General features: G+C 44.9%; 1 protein-coding gene across 2 annotated transcripts; it reads right to left on the reverse strand.

Annotated features, from left to right (window-relative positions):
* Window positions 1–297: 297 nt before the first annotated feature.
* brd2b (bromodomain containing 2b) lies at window positions 298–13,917 on the reverse strand. 2 transcript variants are annotated; one of them, XM_024258574.2, is made up of 12 exons: window positions 13,760–13,917; window positions 6,798–7,086; window positions 6,571–6,708; window positions 5,831–5,975; window positions 5,078–5,241; window positions 4,187–4,684; window positions 3,994–4,122; window positions 3,693–3,923; window positions 3,368–3,612; window positions 2,977–3,293; window positions 2,768–2,896; window positions 298–1,300 (listed from the first exon to the last, which is right to left on the reverse strand). In XM_024258574.2, exons 1-12 carry the CDS (start codon window positions 13,789–13,791, stop codon window positions 1,170–1,172), a joined length of 2,448 nt encoding a protein of 815 aa, XP_024114342.1. In that variant the 5' UTR covers window positions 13,792–13,917; the 3' UTR covers window positions 298–1,169. The 2 variants fall into 2 exon arrangements, with proteins under 2 accessions (XP_024114342.1, XP_024114341.1); XM_024258573.2 differs by having other exon boundaries at window positions 3,681–3,923.

Here is a 13,917-nt window from a genome sequence, read left to right on the forward strand (position 1 = left end):
GAAGAAGAAGAAGAAGAAGAAGAATAATAAAATATAATAAAGAATTACAACAACATACTCTGATTGCTTTCAGCAATCAGACAAATACTCAGAAATGCTAATTTAAGCTTAATTTTCTTCATACTTTTCCTCCATCATCAGACAATTTTCATCTGAGTGAGTCTAAATAAATTAAACTTTCAGAATAGAGAAAATCAGAAACAAACACTCAAAGAAAAACATGCTAAAACATTCAGAACTTGTTTTAATCACAATGTTAAACATCCACACTAAAATAAATAAACGTTAGATTTGTCCTACAGGCCAGATTCTTTTATTAAACACTGTTGTGGATTAAAGGTTTTCCTTTGAGGAACAAACACTTCAGTGAACAACAAAGACAAAAAGAGGAATCAGAAATAAAAAAGAGGAGTGCTGGAGAACGTGTGGCTCGGCGCCACAGCGAACAGGAAGTATTTACACGCGTCTCTGCTCCACATTCAGCGGCTGCGGCGTTCTTCGAGTCTGTCGTTCTGGACGCAGCGTTTCCGTTAGTGCCAAGTTAACCAGACCTGACGGTCTTTTGAAGGAAAGTGCAAACACCAAAATAAATACAAATAAATAGAAAGTTGAGTGCTAGAGTCTGACGTTACAGTTTGTTAAACACCGTCTACATGTACGATAAGCCCACCAGAACAAGAGCGACTGTACAGGCTGCAGCGGCGCCGTAAACAGACGAGTCGACCGGAACACTGACCTGGATATGGAATCAAATCTGCTCCTCGTGTTTCTGGAACCGTCACGGGCAGCTGCGCTCATTAAGGCTTAATCTAGAATCCAGCAGGATTACGGGGGGTTCAAAGCAAGCCGGGGGTTAAAAGGGTGCTGGTTCGACTCCGAGGAAACGTGGGGAGAGGACTCCTCCGTCGCAGCCTGGAGGCCCGTCTGTCCCGCCCTGCCGGGACTCAAACCTTCGTCTTTGGGCTTCACCATAAAAATCTTCTTTATAAAACAAACTGGGATTTGTGGGAGTATTTACAGAAGGAGCGAAGGCATTAAGTGTTTATTTGTCGATGAGTACCCTTTTTCCCGTTCTATCGTGGGTCCGGTCCGTCAGTCTTTCAGGGGGAACGAGTCCTGGGCCAGCCCAGGTCCCTGAGAAACAAAGGTTGGTCTGAGGGTCTGAGGCCTCAGCTGGAGTCTGAGTCGCTGCTGTCGGAGGAGGACGAGGAGGAGGAAGAGGAGGAGGAGTCCGAGCTGGAGCTGCTGCCGCTGAGGCGCGAGGGCTGGGCGTGCGCCTCCGGAGCGCTGGGCTTCTCCGCTGAGGAGCAGAGGAGGCGGGGTTAGAGCGAGACCGCACAGGAGGAGCAGGAACAAAGGACCTGGACTTTCAACTGAAAATGTGGAATTTCTTTGACATTTCTTCATGATAATGAGATAACTGAAGGAAAAAAGAGATTCTGAACCACATTAGAAACTGAAAAGTTTATCTTAAAAATGTAAAACTAGAACAGAAGTTTGTTCAAACTCTCATGAAAACAAAAATCTGTTAAATTAAACGGAAAAATCAAATAATAAAGAAAAAAAACAACATTAGAGAAGATCAGAAAAAGAATTTCAAAGTGAAAAAAAAACAAAAAAAAAACGATGAACCCAGAACCTTGTCCAGGTGTGTGGAATAAAGGGTTAAACTCCGCCCCCTGTTTGGAATAGGTCAGGGGTCTGTGACCTTTAAAACTTAAAGAGCCATTTGGGTCAATTTCTCACTGACAACAACCCAGTAGGAGCCACACATCCTGTAATAAGACTTTGTTTTTATGTTAGTCTTAGTTTTGTGGCATAAATAAAACACATTTTAAGAGAAAATATATTTTTCACTCAAATATGAAACCGTTTAAAACTTTTAACAGAGGTCCACAAGACTTCCTTTCAAAATAAAAGACTTCCTGTGTCACATAGGATCATCTCAAATCTAGTGGTGGGTAGTGTCAATTCAGCAATAAAAAAAAAAAAATATATATATATATATATGTATATTAAATGTCTGTGGTGCTTCTTATCCAGAAATTCATAAATCTAAGTATCTAAAAATAAAATAGAGCAATTTAATTGTATTTTTTGAACCATGAGGCTCACTTAAAACACTGGAATTTGTCAAAATGTTGAGTTCTTGATTATTGAACCACTATGGCTGCTGTGTTTTAGAGACTCACAGAGTTAGAAGTTATTTTACTTTTTTCAAACTAAACTAACCTACTTTTTAACTAAAAGCTTTGTATTATTCTTTAACCAGAGAGCCACAGTGGGGGGGGCAGAAGAGTCAGCTGTGGCTCTGGACCTGCAGGTTACAGAAACCTGGAAAAGGTCGTTCATCCGAGCAGAGAGGTCAGACTCCAGACCTCCTGCTGGTTCTCCAGAAATCCTGCCTTATCTGCTGCTGATCACCAGGATCAGGAGAGTTTAGCCAGTAAGGAGCTTCAGGTGAGCTGGAAAACCTTTAAAATCATTGAGGTCTGGAGTTTGACAGCTGACATCAATAACCTTTTACAGAACACGGACCGGTCCTGGACCACTACACTAATGAACTCACCTCGTCCTCAGCATTTTGACTGAAGCTCCGCCCACCCTCACCCACTCATAAAGAAACCCGCCCACAATCACTGGAAAGGTAAAACGATTGGCTAGATTTGTAAAGCAAAGATGAGTAGATTATAAGTGATGGAGTTTGGGTTACAGTTCCTCCTCCTGTCAGAACCTGTAGAATCTCCGGGTCTGGAGCGGCGCTCACCTTTGGGCTTGGCGGGTTTCTTGACGGAGTTGAGCTGTCCGCTGACATCCTGCAGCCTCCGCTCCAGCTCCCTCCTCTTCTCCAGCGTCAGCTCCTCCTTGGACATGCCCACGCTGCCTTTCTTTGTCGCTGTGAATCAAAACCTCACAGTGAACATCCGGCTCCAGCTCCAGGCCCGGTTTCAAACCCGAGGACGGCGTGCCACGCACCTGGCTCGCCGTACGGCTTGCGGGGCTTCTTCCTCAGACAGGTCATGACGTAGCGCTCCAGCTCCTTCAGCGTGGACGGCTTCAGCGTCTCGAAGTCGATCTCGATCTCCTCGGGGTTGGTGTCCCTCAGGGACGGCTCTCGGGACTGGATGATGTGGACCACGCGGCCCAGTTTCTCCCCCGGGAGCTTGTTGATGTCCAGGCTGAGCTGCCGCTTCTCGTCGTACGTCATGGGCACGATCTCCTCCTCCTCCTCAGAGTCGTAGTGAGGAAGGATGGGGTTGGACAGCTGAGGGTAGAAAGGCTTCTTGACGGTTCTGAGGAGAAGAACAGAAAAATCATCATCGTCTTCATCGTGAGCGTAAACCGGACGAGCCGAGTCTGGACTAACTTGCTGTTCTTGCTGCTCTTCTTGGGCTGGCTCTTCTTGGGTTGGGAGCCTCCCGCTTTGCCGGACTTGCTCTTCATCATCTTCCCCGGCATCTTCCACTCCTCGGAGCCCGCTCTGCTTCTGCCGCCGCGGCTCCGCTTCTCCAGCTTCCTCTTCTTCTTCTTGTCCTTCTTCTCCTTCTTCTTCTTGGGTTTGATGATGGGTCCCTGGGAGAGCGCCGCCAGCTGCTCGTGCACTGCGCGCAGCTGCAGGTCACATGGTTCCTGTTAATAGCTGTGCGTTTTGGGGAAAGCCGCCTGAAGGTGGCGCTCACCTGCGTGCAGACCTGGTCCTGCAGCTCGGCCAGGCGGTGCGCTCGCTCCTCCTCGCTGTCGGAGCTGGGGCTGCTCTCGCTCTCCTCGCTCTCGCTGCTCGGCTCGCTCTCAGAGGTGGAGGAGGACGAGGAGGAGGAGGACGAGGAGGAGGAAGAGGTTGTGGGGTGGCGGCTGATGGACATGGCCGTGTGCTCCATCTGCGGCTCGTCGGGCATCTTGGCGAAGCTGAACTCGAACACGTCCTGCAGAACAGAAGCCAGCAGTGACGAACGGCGTGCTGCTTTCATGTTTGAAGCTCGCCGGGCGACTCACCTGCAGCTTCCGCGCCATCCCCACCACGTCGTGGTCGGGCGGGTTGTACTTGTAGCAGTTGGAGAACATCAGCCTGACGTCGCTGGCGAACTGCTGGGCGTCTCTGTACTCGCGGCAGTCCATCTTCCTCTGAGGAGACACACAGGTCAGCGAGGTTTCCTCTGCGGCGGGGCGGCATCGGTCAGACGGTTACCTTGATGGTGCTCAGGTCCATGGGACACTTGATGATGTCGTGGTAGTCGTGTAGGCCGAGCGCGGCGGCGTCCACGGGTGTGTAGAAGGGCCAGGCGTAGGCGGCGTGCTTCTTGGACAGCATGTCTTTGAGCAGGCCGCTGCAGTACCTCAGCGGCGGGCTCAGCTTGCCCTTCTTGGACAGCTGCGGCTGGACGGCGTCCGGCAGGTCTTTCTTGGGGGGCTTGATGGGGCGTCCGCTGCCCACCCGGCGTCCCGTGCCGGCCATCATGGGCTGGAGCAGAACGGGACCCCCGGGAGCTCGGACCAGACCCATCCCGGGCGGGGTGTCCAGGGTCAACCCCCCCATAGAGGAGACGGAGTGGACGGAGGCGTCGCCGAGGCCAACGTGGCTACCGTGACCCCCTTTCCCCAAACCCACCATGTGGGCGGGGCCAGACACAGTGAAGGAGGTGGTGGAGGGAGTGGTGGTGTCCGCTTTGCGTTTCACGCCTTTCTTCTGCAAAGAAAGATCAGAGTTTCTGCTCCTCAGAAGATCAGACACTCAAACCGAAGGAGGAAACAGAAAATGGGCGGGGCTTCTAGATTCACTAATGAGAGTCACGGTGATGTAAAATGCTTTAGCTTCAAACTTTCTGCTTCAAACTTTGAAAAACCAACAGCAGAGCTGTTCAGCCTTTCCAGTTGATGTAACATTTACCTCAGATCTAGTTTAACCTGTTGAATTTCAACAAAACATCAAACTAGAACATTCTCAGCATCTCAAAAATCTTTACAAATGTTTGCACATTTTCCTCAAGATCCGTTTCCTTGCGTTAGCTGAGCTGTTTGGATTTCAAGATGAAGCAGATCTCCACCCACAAATGGCAGTAGGCGGAGCTACAGGCCGTACCTTGGTTGTGGGTTGTGTTGGGGGGAGGCCCATGATGTTTGCGGGGGGGAGGCTTTTGGTCAGGACGGTCTGAGGCGAGTTGGCCATGATGGAGTCTCCCGTGTCTGACGAGGACGGCGAGCACGCCGACTGAGACACAGCGGGAACCTGCTGAGCCCGAGACGCTGCAGAAGAAAACACAATCAGAGAGGGCTGCAACGCCACAAACAATAGGACAACAACTCTGCAAACACAATTAGTGATGGTTTGGAACATCAAAATGGAACACAACAAACACACAACAACAAGAATGACACAAGCAAACAAAACCAACTGAGTTCAGCTCAACCCGCTTCGTGAAACGGGTTGAGTTTCACCCACTTTCACGGGTTTAAGTTATCTCCGTTTCTGAAACCACAAACTCAGAGTTTTCCTTAACTTAGAGTTCACAAACTCAGAGTTTCAACAACACCTGCTTCTTAAACGGGCCCCAGGAAAGCCACAAACACACAAATACAATAACAGGAAATCTACAAACACACAACAACTACAAAAAGAACGCCACAAATATCACACCAGTAAGGGCACAAACACACATCTAGAACAGAAACACCAACAGCAGGAACGCCACATTCAAACAAAACCAACTGCAGGAATGCCACAAATACACAAAAAGATAACAGGAATTCCACGCAACCACAAAAACAGGAATGCCAAAAACACACAACTACAACAGGAACACACAAAGGGGATGAAGCTTCATTGTGAACTCACTGCTGGACTTGCGTCCTCGTCCTCGGCTGGTTTTACTTCGAGGAGCCGGAGCCGGAAGCTCCAGCTCCTCCTGCGGCATCTGTGCCACTTTCTGAAGGAAGATCTTCTCCAGGGACTGGGCCATCAGCACGATGTCGTCTTTGGGCTAACGGAGAGACAAACGCACAACCATGAAAAACTAAAACTTCATTTATTTATCTCTTAATTCCAAAAACAAATGGAAAGCAGTCAGATGTGAGTTTATTTATAACTAAAACAAAGAAAAAACAAAAGGAAACAATGTTCTCCATCTCAGAAATGACCTCAAGGATCTTCAGGTCATTTTCATGTTTTTCATTTTTCTCTTCAAACAAAACAAATCTCTTCTCCCTGGTTTTGGACAAAAACTAAAACTTAGATTTCTTTCATGTCTGGAGATAAATTCTTTACAGGAGCACCGTTTTGTGTGTCACATTTTCAGTGTTTGAAAATCACTCTACTTTAAGGGGGGCGGGGGGGGTCTTCTGTCCTGCAGGTTTTTCAGACTCTGTCACCCTCCCCAATGATGAGCTCCTGAATCTCATGTGGCGAGCGCAGCAGAAGCATAAACAGTAGAGGAGGATGGGAAACCCGGCAGTGGGCGGGAATCATCTCCACATTCCTGAATCCATTCAGGGTCTCAGGTATTTTGGGGGTTTTCCCTCCCTCACCTCAGCGTTATGGCTGATGAACCAGAGCAGAAGCGTCGCTCCTTCACTGACCTTGTTGTAAATGTAGCAGTTGGTGAACATGGTGTTGAAGTCCTGGATGCATTCACTGGCGCTGCGGTAGAAACTGTTTTCCAGACGCTTCTTGATGGTCCCCATGTCCATGGGCTGCTTGATGATCTTATAGTAATCCTGTGATGAAAGAACAGACACATGAGAGCAGCATGTGACCCGCAGACACACATGGACATGGCGGCGGCGGCGGGGGGAGGGGCACGCACCGGCAGCTTGAGCCTGTACGCGTCGACGGGCTCATGGAAAGGCCAGGCGAACTCGTGTCTCCACAGACACTTCATCAGGGTCTTCTGGAGGTACTGCAGCTGGTTGGTCATGCGGCCGGGCCGACTGACGTCCTTCACCGGGGGTTGTGGGGGCGCGGGGGGTGCCTGGGGCATTGTGTGTGGCAGGGAGGGGCTCTCAAAGTCCTCGTACAGCAGGGAGGGCTTGCGGATGCGCTTGCCCGAGCTGGTGTGCTGCTCCATCACACCGCCGGACAAACCGACCAGGGAGCTGAGTGAGAGAGCGGGAGAGGCCGTTACCACGGGAATGATGGGAAATGAGTTCAGCTGAGATGCAGAATCACACACGTCTCTGAGCACACAAGCCTGCTTCAATCCGATTAATCTTTATTTGAAAAACAACACACAACTGATGAAGCAACAACCTGCACAGAAACTACAAGTTACATTTTTATTAAATTAAACGACAAAAAAAAAAAAAAAACTAAGGACAAATCCATATTTTGGTTAATCTATACATCAGTCTATGAAATTATTAAATGAATAAAAGCAAATAAAGCAGAATAGTTATAAAAAGTAGTAAAAAGTCAAAGAAAAGAGTTTAAGGTGCAATTCCTGACTGACAGAAAACTTCGGAGATCCAGATCCAGTTTCAAACAAACAGTGAGGTGAGGGCGGATAAGATAGGATAAAGTGTTGATGTTTAGAGGCCACGCCACAGTTTACAAAGATTCTGAGCTCGCCGATGAGGTCTTCATACCACATTAAGTGGATTTCAGTGATATAGGATTAGTCTCTATTTGTTTTCTTACTTAAAGACATAATCTTGTGCATCATCAGAATGAACTTCATGATCGTAGTGCCAGAAGACAATCAGTGAAAAGATTGAAGAACCGAGCCAGATCTCTGAGGAGCCCCAAGTGAGAGGAGCAGACAAGAGTACAGAAACATCCTGAAGCAGTGCAGAGCCTCTGCATTACATCAACAGATCCTAAAGAGAAGATTCTTTTATGGTGGCCCGTGTAGACGGTTACAGCCAAGACCCCATGAAATTCCATGACAAAGTCCTCATTCCGAGCAAAGTTTTCAAAAGACACGAGCAGCGAGTCGACTCGGCCCGTCCAATAACTCATCCTGGAACCGTCATCTCTCGGCTCGCTGCTACTTTTAGCTCCATCATGGGAACTCGCACCGACCGTGTCCCACATTAAATAAACAATCTGGACTGAATACTGACTCTAGAGTAAATGTTATCCGTTTACACATTAGGTTCCAAAAATAAATTTGTTTTTAAAATGACCTTATTAATTAAATAGCTGGCAGTGAGAGAATGGACTTCAATATTTTGACATTTCTGAGCACATCCAAACACTAGGACGTGTATAACCATTAATAATGACAACAGTTTCACTTTGGAGATTTAAAAAAAAAAAAAAAATCACTTTTGTTTCTTAAAACCTGAAGTTTACCCCTAAAAAGTGATTAAACATCACAACATTGCAGTTACTTATTAAAGTTGCTTTCTTTCAGAATGACTGAGATTAACAGAAGGGAAGACATTACTACACAAACAGCAGTTTTGTGCTTCAGAAGCTTCATCGTCATTCTGTAGAACAATGAAACATTGTTCCGCAGCGATCGCCTCCAGCAGCAGCAGCAGCAAAGAAACAAAGGCTGGTAAAGGATTAAATTACCAAAAACTAAATGATCAATTCAACATTATCCCAACAATATTAGTCATTTAATACTGCTTGTTATGTGAGGTCAAATCCCACAAAGTTCTTTCTTTCTCTGTGTGCAGAAACCATTGACTGTATATGAGAACTGGAGCAAGTGAGTGAGTCGTCGCTCATAGAAAATGTTTTACTTCTGGCTCCAACCAAATTAAGTCAGTTCAATCGCCATTTTTTTCATGATACAGGTCCCGCCATGCTGGACCCAAATCTCTACAGTAAACAGTGATTGGTCCAAGCTATTGACTGTATAAAGAGAACTAGACTGAGTGAGTATGCGTGACATCACCTAGTGCTGGGTGATTTTGAAAAAAATGTATATCACAATATAAATGATTTTATATCGCGTTAACAGTCTATATTACGATATACACCATTTGCATTTTAATGCATTTTAATGTAAATCTGTTGCTTTTCTCAGCGACAGAATCAGCTGATTCCAATTGATCAAATCCGCCCTTTAGCTGTGCAGTGCAGCGTATCAGCGAGGCTGCATTTCTCCGCTTCAGAATCTGCTGGAGTTATGTTAACTGTTGAAGAGTTTCCATAACCAAAACAATATAAACACTGGAGCTAAAGCTCTGGTGTTAAAGCGAATTCATTTTTTTAAGAACTTATGTCAGTGAGTGGATCTTCAGTCTCAGTTTTTGAGCAGAGTAGAAGCACTCGCTAGTTTTACTTTGAAAACAGAACGCTCCGGTGACAGTAGTAATGCACGTTTGGCTTTGTTTTAGTTCATAAAGTAAAAGGGGTTCAGCGTCTTGCCCAAAGACACTTCGACACATGGGCGGGCAAGGCGGGAATCAAACCCCCAATATTCTGATCATGAATGGACCGCCCTACCGCTACATCATGGCTGCCCCATAACTTCCGTCTATCTGTGGCCCAGTTTGAGGATTAACCCGAGATAGGAAAAATAAAAATACAACTGAAAGATCTTTTCATTAATGTCTCGATGAAAATAAGAAAACCATTATAAGCCCGTGGACCTAGACCAATCACGCCAACTACCACGGCACCCACGCCAGCTCTCCGTCTGCCAGGAGGCCAACCGCCGGTGGGCCAGCATATCGAGCTCCGCTGCCCAGGAAATGGCAGAAAGGGGAAAGAAGCTCGCTAGCTCTGCCAAACCCTGGACAGCGGAGCTTGCTACACTGTCCAGTGGGCGGCTGGCTAGCGTAGTAGGCGCGATCAAACCTAGAAGCCCTATTAGGTTACAGTTTTGCCCAGTTGTTTTGGTGGATTTCTCACAACAGAATCAACCTTTGGACAACAGTTAGTTCAACCTCTACAACATTTAGTCATTTGGGCGCAACCTTGTGGCAGTTTAATGTTCATTTTGTCTAATGGCCTATGCTTTTGGACATGAAGCAAGAGTTGAGTAAGTACAAATATCTGCAAAAGCATCACTTTTGACTTGCCTTTGATCTCTATTTACTTACTTTTATCAGGTCTATAAAAATTAACTATACTTGTCCAGGCTGGATAGTCATTGTTCATATAACTAATAATCATTAATAATCATTTTGTTACTTGTGTCATTGCACACAAAATTGTTGAACATTTTGTTCTTCCTTTTAAAAAACATTTTAAGATGACAAAATGCAGACGGTGTGGAAGAAACTAAATTAGAGAGAGAGCCACCATTGATAATCCAGGCCAACAAGGAGGGAGTATTACAATCTGTGCAGCAATCAGAAAACAGCAAACACAAACATATTCCCCGTCTTGGATCATACAATACACAACACCTGTTGCCTTTTTGGATACTCTTTATAGGGACATAATCCCTGTAAATGAAAGGGATGAGGCTGGTGACAAAGTATCTAGTAGTTTGGGATCGTGTAAACTTCCACCACTCCTCTTTGGTTGGGCAGTGCTTTGCAGCACATGACAGGATGCTTGTGGAGTACTTTCATCCCTACTCTCTATTCCTAAATCCAATCGAGGTGTCATTCTCTTTGTGAAAGGTATACAACCAGTGTCCATGTACCCAAATGATCCTGGTCACAGTTATGCAAGCAACTTGTGATGACACAGGAGAGTACTGCTGAGGGTGGATTCAGCACTCAAGAAAATAATACAAATACATTGACAGAGATGATCTTTGCTGTGATTTAGATGAAAATATGTGACCAGACAAACTGGCGAGTCTAGTTGTCCATGATTGATCTGTAGCACTCTCTGGTTTACAGTATTTTCTGTTTCAAAACTACCACAGTGAGGTCTACTGAGCCAAAGGGGGTTTCATTATTGTTGTAAATGTATTTTTTAGGTGCACAAAGCTGTGAACAGTCGTAATTATGCATTATAAAGTGCATATTAAGTGTTTTTCCCCTAGTTTTCAAAATGTCATGCATGGTATATAAGTCTGTCTTCACTTTACATTGGGAATCACTTCTGGAGAATTCTGTCACAGTGAAGACATGCTCAAACCTTTTAACCTGATTGTTCAAAGATGCTGGTATCCTTAAATTGTCATTTTAATGACACCGACACATTCATTGACATAAATACTGGATTTTGAAGATCAAATCATCCGTTTCGATTCATGTACGAGATTCGCTTTTGCACGTTATTTATGAAGTTTGTACTAATTGTCCTTAACACTGTTGTTGTGAGAAATGCACCAAAGCAACCGAGAAAAACTGTAAGACAATGGATGGAAGTTCAGGACAAAATTGAGCAGACATATTGAATCTATTTTTCTACTTATTGAGTGAGTCACTGAAAATGTCATGTGCCCCAAAGCTCAGTACCTGATTGGTTGACGTGGTTCGCCTCGCTGCGCCCAATGTCCAAATTGTACCCCAATATCTCTAATCGCTTCTCTACATTGACTTAACATTGAAACCTGAAGCCCTTGACAAGCAAATCGGGTCCAGTGTGAATGCAGCATAAGAATGCCAGAATTAGGATTATAAGGAACATGTTAAAAAGATGAATCAGAGAAAAAATGGTTATTCTGACAAATATAATGACAGAGTAGAATAATGTATTAGAATAATGTTATTATTACAGACTCAAGGTCCATCCAGGACTATAAAAACAAACAGAAATTTATACATAAAAGGTACAGTAATTCTACATATAAACATACGAAGACCAATCAAAGTAAAAACACATATTACGAACTTAAAAACTGAAAGGCTTAAAATGCATCCATACCAGAACTTCCAGATTAGAAACTGATATCTAAAAGTCCTGTGCTTTGATAGCTGTTTATTTGTCTATAGTAGTCTAAGGACATTTTGAGACTGGCTGATACTTCCTGTTTGGAACCCAGGGGGTTGGAGGGATCACTAAGTCCAGTTTTCTATATACAATCAGTGGTCCAAGTCAGTCTGAGTCAACGTTTCTAGAGCAACCGCTCTCACCAATCAGGAGTGAGCTTGTTTGGAGTTTACACTCCTAACAATGAAAAAAAGCTGCACAAAATCTGTCAATCAGACGTGAGGAATGCTCCATGTGGGCGCCAGCAGACACCACCTACTTTAATGTGGCATCTGATTGGTCAGTTTATAACATGAATAACTCACAATAAAGAAAGAAAAGGAAAAATCAGCAAAGAGATGTTAAAAAATGTGTCAGACCAAGAATGGTTATTCTGAGAAATAGAATGACTGAGTAACAGCCATTTGTGTCTCTATTAGTGCTGTCACAAACAATTATTTTAATTATCGACTTATCGCCAATTATTTTTTCAGATTAGTCGACTAATCGGATCATGCACAAACTGGATGTAAACCACACATCTTAACCATCATTAGCTTTAAACTAACTAAAAACTAGATATATAGCATTACATTTGATAATGCTAGTGTGAACTGATAAAAAAAAACTAAATTAGCCAAAACAGCTAGCATGTAGCTGAAATATTAGCAAAACACCAAAATAGTCTAAAAAACTGAAAAAATCCTAAATTAGCAAAAATAGCTAGCATGTAGCTGAAATGTTAGCTAAACTCCAAAACAGCCTAAAAAATCTTAAATATGCCAATAGTCCAAAAAGCAAGCAGAATGCCATTATATAACTTTTAGCTTTACTATACTCCAACTCCATATAATATAAAGTAACGACTAATTTATTAATAAATTAGTCGTCAACTATTTTAATAGTCGATTAGTTGTCAATTAGTTGACTAATCGTGGCAGCACTAGTTTAAGTCTTTAGGATTTTGGTGTCCTGGTACCAGCGGGTACTTCCTGTTTGGAACCAAATCAACAGTGGGGATGCATGACATCATAGCGTGTCTTTGACCTGATCTCCCGTCAATGTGACACCATGGAGGAAAAACTATAATTTTCTTTAGAATGTTACAGAATCTGCATTAAATTAAAGTTAAAATGACCTGATATTGTTTTCTCACTTACACTGTGAGATAAAAACATTAGACATGTCTGTGATCAAAAGTATGAGGAAAACTTTCTCTTTTGTGTTTTCATGTTCACTGGTCTGGTTTTCCTGGGTTGGATCCTCCTCACGAACCCGCCAGGCTGCATCGACCGTCAGCCAGCTGGTGATCGCGTGCTGCGGACGCCCCGCCTCCACTGTTTGTAAACACCGGAGCGCAACGACAGCGACGCCAGGAACGAAGCTTTTCTGACCTCGAATCGCTGCGATCCGGTCTTTTCCTCGCCGCTGCTTCCTCAGAGACGCTCTAAGCACGGGGCATTCTGGCCATTTTGACGCAGCAAAGAGGCGTCAGTTCAGCTAATCCAGCTAGACGCCCGAAACGGCGCGCAGATCTGGAACCTGAATGTGGGCTAGCAACCTCCATTGTAAACGCCAACTCACTGCACGGCATTTTACACCCATTCATGCTAAAAAATAAAAAAATAACAACTTCTAGCTAAACTGTGTTATTGAATCATGAGAATCGGTAAAACCGTTAGCAGGTTAGCAGCAACAATGAATGGCTCGAATAAGGGAAGCAACTGTCAGCTGCTGCAATAAAAGGCGACGAAACAAACAAAGCAGACGGCAGGTGATTTAAACGTTCAAATCACAAAAACATGCACGCAAATGTCACGGAAGCGTGCTATACCTGTCAAAACCCGCTATCTGTCAAACTAGCTACCTGATTCGGAAGCTAGCGGTAACTGTCTGCACCGCAGCGGGAGGAGAAAACATCCAAATAAATGGTTCTTAAGGGACACCGAGGGCCCGAACAAAGGTGTTCCGTGAGCCCGAAGGTCGCGCGGACATTACCTGTCGTGTGACGATTTGACAACCGTATCCATTAGACCGAGAGCGGAGTCTTTTAGACGACTCCAAGCTGCACTGAGAACCGTTACTGCGCGAATGAAATGGCCACTAGCCGCTTCCGCTTGACGGTTTTAAGTCCGTCTCGACGTAATGACGTATTT

The sequence above is a fragment of the Oryzias melastigma genome, linkage group LG16 (genome assembly GCF_002922805.2).
Source record: "Oryzias melastigma strain HK-1 linkage group LG16, ASM292280v2, whole genome shotgun sequence".
In the NCBI taxonomy this organism is placed as follows: Eukaryota; Metazoa; Chordata; class Actinopteri; order Beloniformes; family Adrianichthyidae; genus Oryzias; species Oryzias melastigma.